Source organism: Sceloporus occidentalis, unplaced genomic scaffold (assembly GCF_023333645.1).
Source record: "Sceloporus occidentalis isolate IW3139 unplaced genomic scaffold, rSceOcc1.0.p SCAF_3, whole genome shotgun sequence".
NCBI lineage: Eukaryota > Metazoa > Chordata > Lepidosauria > Squamata > Phrynosomatidae > Sceloporus > Sceloporus occidentalis.
Genome location: NW_028316983.1, coordinates 248785992 through 248801069, shown reverse-complemented (window position 1 = coordinate 248801069; position 15078 = coordinate 248785992). Strand labels below are relative to the sequence as shown.

The window sequence follows — 15078 nt, the reverse complement described above, 5'->3', positions numbered from 1 at the left end:
CCAATTTCAATTTTGCTTCCCTTGGTTTCGAATGTACCCCACCTGTCTGCTTCGCAACTCAGCTCCTGCATTCCTAGATTCCCTAGCAAGGTTGCTACAGATGTTCCAGACACAGCTGCATATTGCTTGCATCTACCTTGCACATGTGCAGAGTCATATATGTGTATGTGTACATTGTGGGAAGAGAAAGAGAAAAAGAGAGAGGACTGATCACACTGACAGGCAAACGACTTGTATCTGGAATATCCAAGCATCCTTACTGGTATTTTTAACTTGTTCAGAAACGATCTGGAATCACGGTTGAGCAATGAGGTGGGCAGTGAGCTGGTACCAATTTTTTTTAGGATGATAAATACAGTGAAGAGCTCAAAAGGGATCTCCCCAAATTGGGTGTTAAAATAGCCAATGTAGTTCTCTCCAAGGCAGTTAACAATGAAAATAACAACCAAGTTCACTGTGTGTGAAAAGTGATGAATCTTGAATGGAAACCATAACTTCATGTATACACTGAATTACTTCTTTTACTTTATTCGTATTCCATTAAAAACAGAGTGTTGGGGGTGGTGGTGAATAGATAAGGGTTCTATGTGGCTCCTGACTCTCCCATCCCTTAGAAGAAACAACTACTCTCCTTTCCCAATAGTGAACAGCTTGAGAAAAAAAACCTTTGTTGCATCCTTTGGTCTAAAAGTGTCCAAACGCATGCAGCATGACAACTCAGTCTGAAATTGCAGAATCACTAGGAAACACGACTGACTACAGAGTCTACAAGTGCTGGAAACACACAGAGAGTCTGGAGTTCAAGAGAGGTGCTCAGCAAAACGTGATGTGAAATGCAACAAACACTAAAGGATAATTTAAGCTTAGCCAGAGGCTAAACCAGACCTGCTTCAAACCACTTCACTAGCAAGAAGCCCCAGTATAGGAACAGGGATCACCTTCCCCTAGCCATAAATTGTAAAAGCTGTTTTGTTTTTCTATGCATACACACACACACCTGGTTGCTTGTTACGGGCAACCACAGTTGGGAAACTGAACATCTATCTGTCTGACCAAGCCTGAAGTCAAAGGAAACCCCAAGAAGCAAGCGGAAGACCCCCCCTCCCCGCAACCAGGTGGTGGCAGGTACCGGCTGGTGGAAAGAGTGCCCCTTCCTGCAGCCCTTCAGCGAGCTGCTCAGGAGGTCCTTTGAATCTGGGCCAGCCATTGTTTAGGCCGACTCACATTAGTGACTTTCCTTTTGATGTTCTCCAGGAGATGCTCCTGGCCACGGAGGAAGAAGGGGTGCTGGAACTCCGTGTCGTCTTTCTCCGGCTTCACCAGACCACCCTGTTCGATGTGAATCACCTTCCGAAAGCCATCTGAAGGACAAGGAACGAGAAACAGTTTGGCAACAGGACCAGGGAATGTTTGAGAAGCCAGGTCTGAATTTCATGCAGACAACATTCTCTCTGAACCTACAGTTTTAATTGTGTGGAGCTTGCAGGATCCTTAGCTGGATCTCCAAAGCTCTATCCTACCCTAGTTTCAGGTCTAGAAACTAGTATTTGCTGAGCCTGATTTAATGTTGTGATATTTATGAGCCAGTTTTCTAAAATCAGCCCCACAAAGCAGAGGCTGACTCTGTTTCACAAGTCAATTACCTCAGTCAGCAAAATGCAACACAGGCCTCCAAGAGGAAAAGCACAGAAAACGTCTTTTGGAGGAAGACAAGGTTCATATGGTCCAGAACTCTGTACCTCAGAGGGATCAGGCTGACCAGAGTGGCAGCACCTAAGCAACAGGCAGGGATCAGGGGAAGTCACTGGACTCCAACTTCCATCATCCCTGGCCAGGCAGAGTCGAGGTGAGGGAAGATAAAAGTTGCAGGAAGACAACATTTGGAAGGCAGATTTCCCCTTTCCCCCCAAAATGATTAGTATCTCATCCATCCCTAGCATTAAGATTCAAACAATACTCTCTGCAGTAAGTATCAAGTAAGTATTCTTAAATCTATTGTCCACGACTATCTCTCCTTTTAAGAGTGCTTCTTTAGATGGAATAATTGATTCTAACAGACCTCCTGTAGTCTAACTTGCTGTGTTTACTGGGCTATCGGGCACAGTATGCAACCTTTTCTTTAACCTTTGGCAATCTGCCCTGCAAAAGGAGGAAAGAATCAAAACATTATTTAAAATAATCCTAAATCTTCTAAAGCCCAGACTGACATATAGGTCTGAAAGACCCAAGCGTTTTTCTTTTTAATCATGGCCTGTTACAGACTGCCAAAATAAAGTTGCTCCGAGTCTCTTTGGAGGCATGCTATTTAAATGATGCATGGGTTCTAAGAGTCTGGAGGTCGCGCCAAAGCCACACTCCATTCCTAAGCACTGGAGGGCAGGCTTTGGTGCAGCTTCCGGATTCTTAGGATGCATGCATCATTTAAACAGCATACCTCCAAAGAGACCTGAAGCAGCTTTATTTTGGCAGTCTGTAACAGGCCCATATTAATCAAATTGTAGTTGAATGTTTTAATGTTTTTACTGTGTTTTAATGCTTTTATGTTAATAATAATAATAATAATAATAATATGACTGTTTAATCCTGTTTTAGCATTGGGAATGGGGGGTATAGGGATTGTTTTCTTCTTGGATTTTATTGTAACTTTGATGTATTTTACTGTTGTAACCCACCCAGATTCTCTGTGATAGGGTGGGCTAGAAATAAATCTTTATTATTATTATTACTATTATATTCTACTGGTCCAACAAGGGTATTGCCCAAGTCAGATTTTTGATTTTACTCACAAACCAAATGGCTGAGTTTCTTTTTTTAGTTATACAGTGTGCCTGCTCTATAAGCGGGTGCACCATACGCAGCTCCCACTTTATACGGAAGCTGCACTGCAATCAAATGAATGGGGTGCATGCCCATGGTGCGTGCACCCCACTGCAAGCACAAGCCCTATTCTATTGAATGGGGCTTGTGCTTACGCAGAATTTTCCTTACGTGGGAGGATAGGGTCCAGAACGGATCCCCCGCGTAAGAAGAGGCTGCACTGTATTGTGCCTTTCTACTGCAATACAATGTCAAGGTGGCATGTAAAAAAACAAAACACTACATCCAAAAAGCAGCACAGACACACACACATTTGCCTGGTAATGTTTTAAAACCTTAGGTCTGCAGAGCCTGAAGTGTCACAGAAGCAAACAATTCTCAGCTGGTGACGCAATGGCCCCCAGGAAGGGGGCAAAGGAGGTCTCCAGAGAAAGAGGCCTCCAGAGAAAGAGGCCTCCAGAGGCACTGCAGAGAACGGCTGCTCTGGCACATCCACTGGTTTCTGATACCAGCTGGATGCAAGGCCTGCCTCACAATGACCTGAGTGAGCAGGAACAACCAGGCTGAAGATGTAGCCCTTCAAGCATTCTGCTGTTGAAGGCTCTGTGATTTTAGGAGTCAACTCAGCACATGGATAGACTGGAAGGCCATTACAGCTGGTCCCAGATAATGTTTGGCCTTGGTTAAGCCTCAAGACCAGCTGTGGGAAAGTGTGACCCACTGCAGCCTGTTTTGCAGCGGCCAAGGGCCACACACATCCCAAATATTTGCGTTGGAAGAAAGGCAAAACCAAAAAAAAAGGCCTCCCCCCAAACCCTCCGCATGAAAACCACTGAATTTAGTCTAATTTCTAGAATTGGCATTCTCACCTCTGCTAGCCTTAGGAACGGCCGAGTGACCTGCGGTGGGAAGGGGCAGCAGAGGGGCCTGCAACCTTCTGCAACTGCCCACACCTGCTCTAGCTGCAGGTTTCCCAGATACTCCCTGACAGCAGCCAGCCTGTAAAACATAGCAGTTTAGCTGTGATGCCTCTAACGCATGTGGGACCTTGACCAGATCCCCCTGCCCCTCACAATGGTTCCAGTCAGTTCAGTGCCATCAAGGCTGCCCCCAACATTCAGGGGTACCCCCAGACACAGCCCTGGTGAGCTCTAAAAGCAACCATTTCCCCCAGCTTGTAACTCTGAAGAGTAATTTAAGAGAGACTTTAGTAGCTGGTACATACACAACTAGCTAGTACATAGACAATTCTTTTCTGCTACAATCAAATTGACGCTGGAGAAATGAGGTTAATGCTTATTCAGAAAAACAGAACAAATGGGGGCACGACAAAGTAAATTATGGCAGGCAAAGCAGAAATGCACCCAGATGTTTGACTTTTTTTTAACAGGCAGTCATGGATAAAAGACAAACACTACACTGAGTGACAAAAATTCAGTGATAACTCTCCCAAGAGTTATCCCAATGATAACTCTTGCAAGAGCATAGCTTGGCCCTAGAGCTCCTAAAAGAGGCAATCCATGTCCTGCTAAGCTCTCCTTGTTCTGCCTCCCTTCAAGGCACTGAAGCACTAAAGGGACATCTGAAGTGAAAGGGGTACATGCTGAGTTATCATGGCACACCTCTCCTCAGCAGGGAGTAGGCTGTACTTACACATGTTCAGCTGTCGTACAAAGCTGGCCATGTTGTTGTGTTTGAAGTATTTGGGGAGTACCTCCTTGGCAAACTGGCCTTGGTCAAAAACATGGAAGCTGTTTCCACTCTGCAAGAAGAACAGAAAAGAAGGTGAAAGAGATGGACTGGAGGTTGCTTCTACTGACCTCAAGTGAGTTGGCTGGCCCAATTTTGCACAGAGGAGACACACAGCCACCAGGGAGGACCTTGTGGCAATTTATAAAGACTCTGAACACCTTGGGAGATGGTTTTCCCAAAAGACCACCTTCTCCCTTAAGGGCGGGTCCCTGAGGTCAACTATGGAGGCCCTTCTGATGGTGCCACATGCTCCTAAGACCCACTGGGCAGTTGTTAAGAGCAGGATGAGGAGGATCTCTGAACTACGGCAAGGATAGTTGTTCAAGGCAGCAAGCAAGCGTGGCTGAAACGGCCTAAAAACCTTTAAGTGGTCTCTGAGGATACACACTGTAAGACGGCAACCTCTGAACTTCAGCTGTATAAACAAGATCCATGATTCTCAATTTCATGGCAGATTAAAGAAAAGGCCACATTAAACTTCTCTAAGGCCAGGGCCTGACAGTTCCCAGAACTGCCTGTCATCTCCACACTGTTCAATGTGTCCCTTGGGAAGGGCTGACGCTAAGAACAAAAGATCTGACTGAAGGCCTCTCCTGTCCAGCATTTTGTTCACCCAGGGGCTGATCGGCTGCCTATAATAGAAAGCCCATAAGCAGGACAGGAATGCAACAGCAGCTTGCCTCTTGCAGCCCTCCAGCAACTGATGTAAAGGGTCAGGCTGCGTCTGGTACTAGAGATGAAGTATGGGCACCTTGACTAGTACCAAGATGGCCCTAGCCTCCAGGAATTTATCTGCCTGACAACCATCATGGTAACTTGTGACAGCAAATCCTACAGTTTATGAACTATGGAATACTTACTTACTGGCGAGAAAGTAAGAAACACATCTTCCAACCTATTTTCTGGCATCATTTTACACATCCCTATCATGTGTCTAGCCTTACTCACCTGTTCTCCTAAAGCAAACAGTTCGAAATTTTACAAACTTTGTAGGAACATGCTCCAGCCTCTTGATCCTTTTGGTTGCCCTTCCTGGCACCCTTTCCAATTCAAGAGGATTCCCTTTTTTAGGTGTGGCAACCTGAACTGTACATATAGATTATCTCAGATGCGGCCACACTATGAATGCTTATAAAGATGGTGCAAAACAGGCAGTCTTGTGTTTGATTCTTTTTCTAATTATGCATTCAAGGTTTAGGTTTATTTAATGCCATTTTCCCAAAGGAAGATTGACGTAGTAGATAAAGCAAAGCACATGTATTCATAGAATCATAGAGTTGGAAGAGCCCACAAGGGCCATCCAGTCCAACCCCCGCCATGCAGGAACTCAAAATCAGTTCCTACCCAGCATGCATGAAATTCACAATGCAGATGGTTTCTCTGAGGATAGATACAAGGGCAAGAGTGCATGTGTGTGTCTTTAAGTGAGGTGTCAAGGCCTGGCCTCAAATGGCAATTCCTAGCACGTGGCAGGTGGCCAAATGCAACTTAACACCCGACTTTTGGCTTCCTCCTTTTCCTCACGTGCTTTGGCTTGACTACAATTTATCTTTCAGCTTAGGAACGTCCAGACGCAGAGGGGGTTCCCCCCTTCAGAGAGCCCTCCTGCATCCTCTCTGAAGCCCCAAATGTGTCAACAACCCCATGCCTTAGTCGCAAGTTGTCACTGGCCTTCTTACTAGCCACCAGTAAGGCAGCCTTCCTCAAGACTAGTAGCTGACTGGTAGGAGCAAGAGTTCAGCTGTTTTGGGATGGAAAACAGTCATGCAACTGTTTTACTAACCACGGTGTCATTACTTTTCTGGCTCGCATGGCAGGAATTTTATTGTCAAAATATAATGGCGTCTACAGAAGAGAAGGCGAGGGAGAAAATATTTTCAATCTGGCAGGGTGATATAAGAGAAGTAAAGGACTGTTTTACAACTGGATTTTCTTTCATGGCAGGAAAAAGCTCTGCCACTGAGTCATCTTCCTGTTAAGACAATTCCATATGGCGGGAGAACAAACACAGCTGATACCAATACGAGGTGGGAACCGAACCAGACAGGCTGCCGACAAATCACAACTCTGCAACGAAATTAAGTTGGCTAGCTCCAGAGAAAGGCAGGACCCCTCGGACCACCCCTGAGCAGGGACAGGGCTAGCTGGCCACCTGAGCCCCTCTTGCGCTTAGCAATGCACCATGCAAAGGTAGGGCAAACAGGGAAGACTCCCCGCAATGAGGCATTTCTACAACAGGACACTCGTGTGGTTAGCACCTGGCAAAATCAACAATACCGCCACGTTTTACACACACACACACAGAGAATCATAAGAGTTGGAAGAAACCCCAAGGGCCATCCAGCCCAACCCCATTCTGCCATGCAGGAACTCACAATCAAAGCACCAAAGACAGATGGCCATCCATCCTTTGTATAAAGACCTCCAAAGAAAGAGACTCCACCAAAATCTCCAAAGCAGCATCTTCCACTGTCAGACTGTTGGCTCATGTTCAACTTGTGATCTATTAGGACCCCTAGATTCCTTTCACAAGTGTAAGTCTCCTTAAGCCAGGTGCCCCCCATCCGATATCTGTGCATTTCATTTTCTCAGCCTAAATGCCAGTACCCTGGCACCCTCATCAGCCTGGGCCTAATAACTGCAAAGCAACAGACTCCACAGAGACAATTAATAACAAATGCCATTGCTATGCATTGTGAAGGGGTTGCGCCAAGGTTTTTGGTGTGTGCTGGATCTTCAATACTAAAAAGTCAGGAACAGCAGCAGCAGAAAGGGGCTTTGTTGGCTATTTACCTCTAAGGATGGCAAGAATTAGGTAGCAAAACTCAAGGAATGGGTGTTGGCATTTAATTTTTGACATTGAAAGGGCAGCACAGCTGAGCTTCTGCAGAGTTTGGGGAAGACCAACAAGGAGTCACCATCAGCCCTGAGTTCTGGTACCCATGCCAGTCTTGTGGAAATCCAGCATGACAATATGGCAGAATCTCTAAGCCAACTAATCCTTTGTACAACACCATTGCATGCTCGCTTTTAAAAGTGTAAGACGCTTTGGTATGAATTTGCTTTTGCTGCTTGGCTTATTGCAGAGGTGGGAAACTGCACAGAAGGCGAGGGGTCATTTTACTTCTCTGTGCTCCCTGACCCCAAAGGCCACACTGGCGCATTTCAGCATGCCTGAACTGCCACATCACCCATTTGGGCCCACTGTCTTTCTTTTTGTGTGTGCATTCAGGGGACCTTTAGGGAGCACTGGAGGTTAGGGAAAACAAACTGCTGCATTTTTGGTAGATCTGGTAGATTCTGCTTGCTTTCTGCTTCCCTTAAAGCTTTCAGCAGCTCCCTGTAAGGTCTGTCTGATCTCTCTCATCCTGCAGGTAAAGATTCCCTCTTCATCCCATTGCTGACTACAATTTTGGAGCGAAATTGTTAAAAACGTGAAGTCAAAGGCTTTCAGGGCCGGCATCCATGGTTTTTTGTGGTTTTTTTCAGGCTATGTGGCCATGTTCTAGAAAATTTTCTTCCTGACGTTTCGCCAGCATCTGTGAGAAGATGCCAGCCACAGATGCTGGCAAAACGTCAGGAAGAAAATTTTCTAGAACATGGCCACATAGACCACAAAAAAACATTTTTAAAAACCTTTCACGGAGATCTGGGGGTCCCAAGGGCCACACTTCAACATACCCCCCCCCACCAGATTACCAGGTGCTGCTTTTTCTCTGGGAGTTTATCTCTAACACCCCTCTTAGAAATCCAACCATTTCAAAGCAACAGTCCAGCCACAGCACTTTGTGGTTTCAGTTCTAGATTATGCTCAGCTGCAGCTGAGACTGAAGGTTCATTAACCGGCTTCACACACATGAACTGATTCTGTTTTGGGTTATTTGAGAACATCTAAACACTCACATCGTGATGCTGACTGGCAGAATCAGTGGGGCAAGCCAAAGGTCTGCTCAAGGCCCTCAGATAAGTGTGGACACAAGGAGGTTTTTGGCTGAACCACCATAATGTTCTGTGGTCAGTTGTGTATAGCTGTGTCTCCTTGTGTGGGTTGTGGGCTTTAACCTAGAATCAGCACACTCTTCTTGCAACAGGAGGCTCTCAAGATGGAAATCAGCAACAAGAGGCAGCTCAATTTCCACATAATGAAATCTGACATGTGTTACTTAAACAAAAAGATTGATTCATTCCACAGACAGCGTTCAGGTTGGATTGGCAGCCGCTTCATTAATTCCCAGGGGTGGCTGGGAAGAAATGAGGCAACTGTTCTGGGGAGGAAGGGCTGAAATGTAGCAGGAAAAGACTTGCTTGGCCAGACAAAGGCTCTACCGCTTGGGAAGCAAGAGGAGAAAGATACAACCGGAAGGACACAAGTATTACCCCTTTCAATGAGCAACAGGATGGAAGAGAGAATCCTTACCTGTAGGATGAGAGAGATCAGACAGACCTTACAGGGAGCTGCTGAAAGCATTAAGGGAAGCAGAAAGCAAGCAGAGTCATTACAGGTCCTGAGGGGTTTCAGGCTAAGGGCTTCCTTGGACAGAGGCTTTGGAGGAATAATAGAATCATAGAGTTGGAAGAGACCCCAAGGGGTATCCAGTCTAAACCACTTCATCCATACATGTATACACCTAAGACAGATGGCCATCCAGCCATCTCCAAGAAGGAGACTTCACCACCATTTGAGGCAGCAGCCTCTTCCACTATCAAACAGCTCTAAGCAGCAGGAAGTTTCTCCTGAGATTTAGGTGGAATCTCTTTTCCTGGAGTTTGAATCCATTGCTCTGTGTCCTAGTCTCTGGAACAGCAGAAAGCAAGCTGGCTGCACCATCAATATGGCTTTCCGTCAACCATTTAAATTGGGCTGTTATCATGTCACTTCTTAACCTTCTCTTCTCCAGGCCGAACATACCCAGCTCCCTAAACTGCTTGGTATTTTCCAGACCTTTCACCATTTTGGTTGCCCTTACTTCTGTGGGATATGAAGCTGTGTGTCAAACTGAGTATGCAAAATAATAGAGGATGAAATGGAGGAGGAATACTTAATGAAAAGGGAAGGAGGACAAGCAACAGTAACCCAGGAGGGGGCTGTGTCACAAGGACAGCCATAACCATAGTCTGGGCTTCAATTAAGGGAAGCTCAGAGCTGGCTTAGCTTTTCTATCTCTCTCTTCCCCATGATTCAAAGCAAAGGGACTGTTCCTACCCCAGGCTCCTGCACAGACTATGGTTACTTTTACAACAGCACAAAGCTGAATCACCACCAAAGATTGATTTACAGAAGAATTTGCAACCAAGAAGTACGTTTCATATTCTGCTTTAAGGGAAACAGCAGCCTGCATTCACTTCAGAGAGAGGGGAGGGTCAGAATCAGAACCGTTTCCATGGTATGTTAGGCATAATGTGTGAAAGACTCAGGTCAGCATTTGCCTTTTTATAAATGGAGAACCAAGGCCACACAAATGTCTCTTTCTTGAGGTCCCACTGAGCTGATGGCCAGAGATGAGACTTGAACCCAATCCCCTTTGGTTCTAGCATATATACTCAGGATAACCTTGATTTCTTTTAATATTCTCAAATATTAAAACCTAATGGGCACCTAATGGAACAATAAGTCAGGATGCTAGAATCTGAACTACCGCTATTACTTTTTGGGACTGGCTCCATCTTCGAAGGAGTACTAGACTAAGTTGACAATGAAAGAAAAGAAAGAAAGACCGATAGAATGTGGCAACCCCAAGCCACTAACTTTTGGCTACTAACACACAGGCCATCCCTTGGTATAAGGATCCAACATTTAAAATGTAAAAGATAAACCTCCAACATTTAAGTGCCCACCAAAGCAACAGTTAAGGCAGGCAGAATCTGAGCATCCTGGCAGAAGGAAAGCGTGTGGAAAGCTTGCTTTCTCTTTTGTATTACAGCCTTATGTGTCGTAAGGACAGACCAGAGATGAATATCAAATGCATGCAACATTGGCCATGTCTGCAAGAGAGTGCAATGCAGGCATGCAAAGAAGGCAAGGTGATAAAGGCCTGAGAACATGCTCAGTATCAGAAGGGAAGCGAGAGAGAGAGAGACCCTGACTCCTGAATGTTCTGAAACAGCTTCACGCTTGCCAAAAGGGAAAAGGGTCCGAACAGGGAGAGGGAAAAGCCGGCACATAACGTGGCAGCAGCCACTAATGATGTTTCCAAGCCCACAGGGCTTATTTATTATTGGCTTACAGGCTCCCACCCAACTAGACATGCTGCCATGCTTCTTCCTAATTCACTCACTCTCCCAACCCAAGCCCTATTTTGAGATTATGTTCATAGCAGCTTCTTAGACAGTATGTCAAAAGAGAAGGTATTAGCATAGACAAAATGAAAGCATTTAATCAGCTCTACCATGCTTTGGAAAACAAGAGCCATGGTGAAATCAGGCCCAAGTCCAACATTTGCCAACTGGGGGAATACCTGGATTTGTCCTACAATCCTTCATATTTTTCCAAGCTGGCAAAAGGCAGGATATACAGTGGGCCCTCCACATTCACTGCCAATAAAAACACGTTTTTTCTTTACCTGAGAGAACACCTTTCTAGGCATCTCTAGGTCCTCCACTGCAGCTCTATGGCCAGCACTCAGCAGAAGGTGGCCATGGAATTGCACTAAAGGACCTACAAATACATAGATAAGTGTTTTCTCTAGGAATCTCTAGGTCCTCCAGTGTGACCATATAGAATCATAGAATTGCAGAGTTGGAAGAGACATGCTGAAGGAGACAGAGATGCCTAGAGAGAACATTGTAATCAAATCTGTGAATAATCAAACCCACAAAAGTCAAAGCCACAAATGCGGAGGGACAACTGTACACTTTAAAAACTAATACAGTATTAACCCCATCAAGGGAAACCTGAGGTTTACTTGGAAATGAAAGGAAGCCTGAAGTTTCTGTTCCCTGAACCCCAAATTAAGACCTTAGAAATTGTTTAATATTTTAAATTTTATTTAATTTATATTTTGCTCTCTCCCATCATGGAATTCAAGATGGCATATAACATGGGCAACCCTGGTAACTCCTTTCTCTATCAGTGACTTGGCTGACAGAGTTGGGAGCATGCTTATCAACTTTACAGATGACACCAAATTAGGAGGAATAGCTAATACTCCAGAGGACAGGATCAACATTCAAAATGACCTGAATAGACTAGAAAGCTGGGCCAAAAGGAACTTCAACAAGGAGAAATGTAAGATACTGCACTTAGGGCCTGTTACAGACTGTCAAAATAAAGCTGCTTCGGTCTCTTTGGAGGTATGCTATTTAAATGAAGCATGCATCCTAAGAATCTGGAAGCTGCACCAAAGCTGCACTCCGGTGCTTAGGAATGAAGTGTGGCTTTGGTGAGACCTCCGGACTCTTAGGACCCATGCATCATTTAAATAGCATACTTCCAAAGAGACCTGAAGCAGCTTTATTTTGGCAGTCTGTAACAGGCCTTAGTTAGAAAAAATGAAATGCATAGATGTAGGATGGGGGACACCTGGCTAAAAGAGACTACATGTGAAAGGGATCTGGGAGTCCAAGCAGACCACAAGTTGAACATGAGTCAACAGCGTGATGCGGCCGCTAAAAAGGCCAATGAAATTTTAGGCTGCGTCAATAGAAGCATAGTCTCCAGATCAAGGGAAGTAATAGTGCCACTCTATTCTGCCTTGGTCAGGCCTCACCTAGAATACCCTCACTTTAGGAGGGTGACCAAAATGGTGAAAGGTCTGGAAACCATGAAGCCCTATGAGGAATGACTCAGAGAGCTGGGTATGTTCAGCCTGGAGAAGTTTAAGAAGTGATAGGAGCCCTGGTGGCGCAGTGGTTAAATGCCTGTACTGCAGCCATTCACTCAAAACCACAAGGTTGCGAGTTCAAGACCAGCAAAAGGGCCCAAGCTCGACTCAGGCTTGCATCCTTCCGAGGAGGGAGCTAAAATGAGTACCCAGACTGTTGGGGGCAAATTAGCTTACTTGCTAATTAGCTTACTTGCTGTTCACTGCTATGATCTTTGGAATAGCGGTATATAAATAAAACAAATTATTATTATTATTATTATTATTATTATTATTATTATTATTATATGAAAGCCCTGTCTAAATATTTGAAGGGATGTCACATTGAGGATGGAGCAAGCTTGTTTTCTGCTGCTCCAGAGAAGAGGACTCAGAACAATGGATTCATAGAATCACAGAATCATAGAGCTGGAAGAGACCTCAAAAAGGGCCATCCAGTCCAACCCCATTCTGTCATGCAGGAACTCACAATCAATGCATCCCTGACAGATGGCCATCCAGTCTCTGTTTAAAGACTTCCAGGGAAGGAGACTCCATCAAACTCCATGGGTTTGTAGATTCAAACTAAACGAAAAGAGATTCCACCTCAACATTAGGAAGAACTTCCTGACAGTAAGGGCTGTTCAAGGGGCTATGTGAAGGGAATGCCAGTGTTTAAATAACCCAGTAAAAACGATACTGAGGAATCTGAAAATGAACACTATAATCACAGAACATGTTTAATCTCCAGGAAACTTTACAGTCTTCCATTTTTTTTTGGGGGGGGGGGTTCACAAAAAAACTGATATACAAGGCACAACAGGGGTATCACAAGTAACAGTCCTGTTCCATCACAGTATACAGCACTCACTGATATTCAGAAAGCTGTTTAAAACTCCTTCCCAGTTTATACAATCTGTTCACTTCCAAATCTGTTCAATTCCAACATTAGGAAGAACTTCCTGACAGTAAGGGTTGTTTGACAGTGGAACCCACTCCTTCCTCGGAGTGTAGTGGAGTCTCCTTCCATGGAGGTCTTTAAGCAGAGGCTGGATGGCCATCTGTCGGGGATACTTTGATTGAGATTTCCTGCATGGCAGAATGGGATTGGACTGGATCAGGGCCCTTGCGGTCTCTTCCAACTCTATGATTCTATGATTCTAAATATTGCATGTGGGATAACTGGCACTGTTCATCCTTGCCCAAAGATACCCTACTGATTTCACAACTAACTGAGAAGTGGCATCTGATAGTTCAACCTTACTGGAGCTCAGTAGCTCTCATGTCCCACAAAACCAGTGCTTCCAGCACTGCAACTGAGCCAATCCAGACTGTCTCCTAGCACAGTGCTTCTCTGACTTCCTAATGAAGAGGAAAAGCACATTCTTCTCAATGTACTATTGACTGGCAGAATGGCTCCCAGACTGGCACTGGTCCCCAGACCATCACTAAGTAGCAATGCCCTAGAAAGCACAGCCTAGCTGTAGATGAAGCCAGAATAATAAATTGAACAGGGGCCCTGGAATTTGCCTCTGTCTGAGATGGCCTAGACTAGAGACATCTTCCACAGCAGCTGCTACTACCGTGCATGTTAAACTGCGGCATCCAAGAACTAGCAGAGAAGGAAGGGACCCCCAAGTGTCTAGATTGAGGGAAGTAACAATGCCCCTTTACTCTGCCTTGGTCAGGACTAACCTGGAGTAACATTCTGTCCAGTGCTGGGCCCCACAATTCAAAAGGATGTTGAGAAGCTGTCCAAATGTCCAGAGGGGGGCAACTAAAATGGCAAAGGGTCTGGAAACCATGAACCCCTATGAGGAGAGACTTAGGGAGCTGGATATGTTTAGCCTGGAAAAGCGAAGGTTTTTAAGAGAGGACATGATAGCCATGTTTAAATATTTGAAAGGATGTCATATTGAGGATGGAGCAAGCTTGTTTTCTGCTGCTCCAGATAATAGGACAAGGAGCTATGGATGCAAGCTACAGGAAAAGAGATTCCACCAAAACATTAGCAAGACCTTCCTGAGAGTAAGAGCTGTTCAACAGTGGAAGATGGTGCTTTGGAGATTTTGTTGGAGTCTCCTTCTTTGGAGCTCTTTAAACAGAGACTGGGTGGTCATCTGTCCCAAGGGTTGCTTTGAAGGTGTCTTCCTGCATGGCAGAATGGGGCTGGACTGGAAGGCCCTTGGGGTAGGTTTTCATAGACTTGGTTGATGACTTCACTCCATGCAGCTGAAGAAATAGACCTAGTCTAGGAAAGCTTATGCTACAACTCCTTTCACACGGTTAGTCTCAAAGACGCTACAAAATCCCTTTGCACACTTATATTCCAAGCTAACATGAATGGCCATGTCTCTGAATTTTCAGTCATGGAAATCATGCCTGACTTGAGTTTGCCGGACCTGAACAGGGCAGTGGATGACTGGGGCTCTCTGATTCAGAGGGGTCAACACAGCTGAAGTTGACTTGATGGCACATAATGTCAAAGAAACACACAGAACCGCACGGCGCCACTGTCACCCGCTGCATGCAGCCCTGAGCTTCCAAGACCTCAAAAGCACAACGAATAACAAGATGTCTTGGATGCAAAGGGATCCTGTAGCACCTCTGAGACTAACTGAGGGAAACAGGTTTCAGCATCGGATGTTGAGATGCTGGAGCCATGTGTCCAAAGGAGGGTGACCAAAATGGTGAAGGGTCTGGAAACCAT

At 45.2% G+C, this 15078-nt stretch overlaps 1 protein-coding gene across 3 annotated transcripts in view; it reads right to left on the bottom strand.

Moving 5' to 3' along the window:
* The window catches only part of HSF1 (heat shock transcription factor 1), a 70575-nt gene that overhangs the window by 52679 nt on the left and 2818 nt on the right, over positions 1-15078 (bottom strand). For all 3 annotated transcript variants that reach the window (XM_089518170.1, XM_089518171.1, XM_089518172.1), the window contains exons 2-3: positions 4471-4579; positions 1225-1361 (exon numbers count right to left, since the gene is read on the bottom strand). In XM_089518170.1, coding sequence (XP_089374296.1) covers positions 1225-1361; positions 4471-4579 — 246 coding nt within the window. The remainder of the gene's footprint in view (positions 1-1224; positions 1362-4470; positions 4580-15078) is intronic.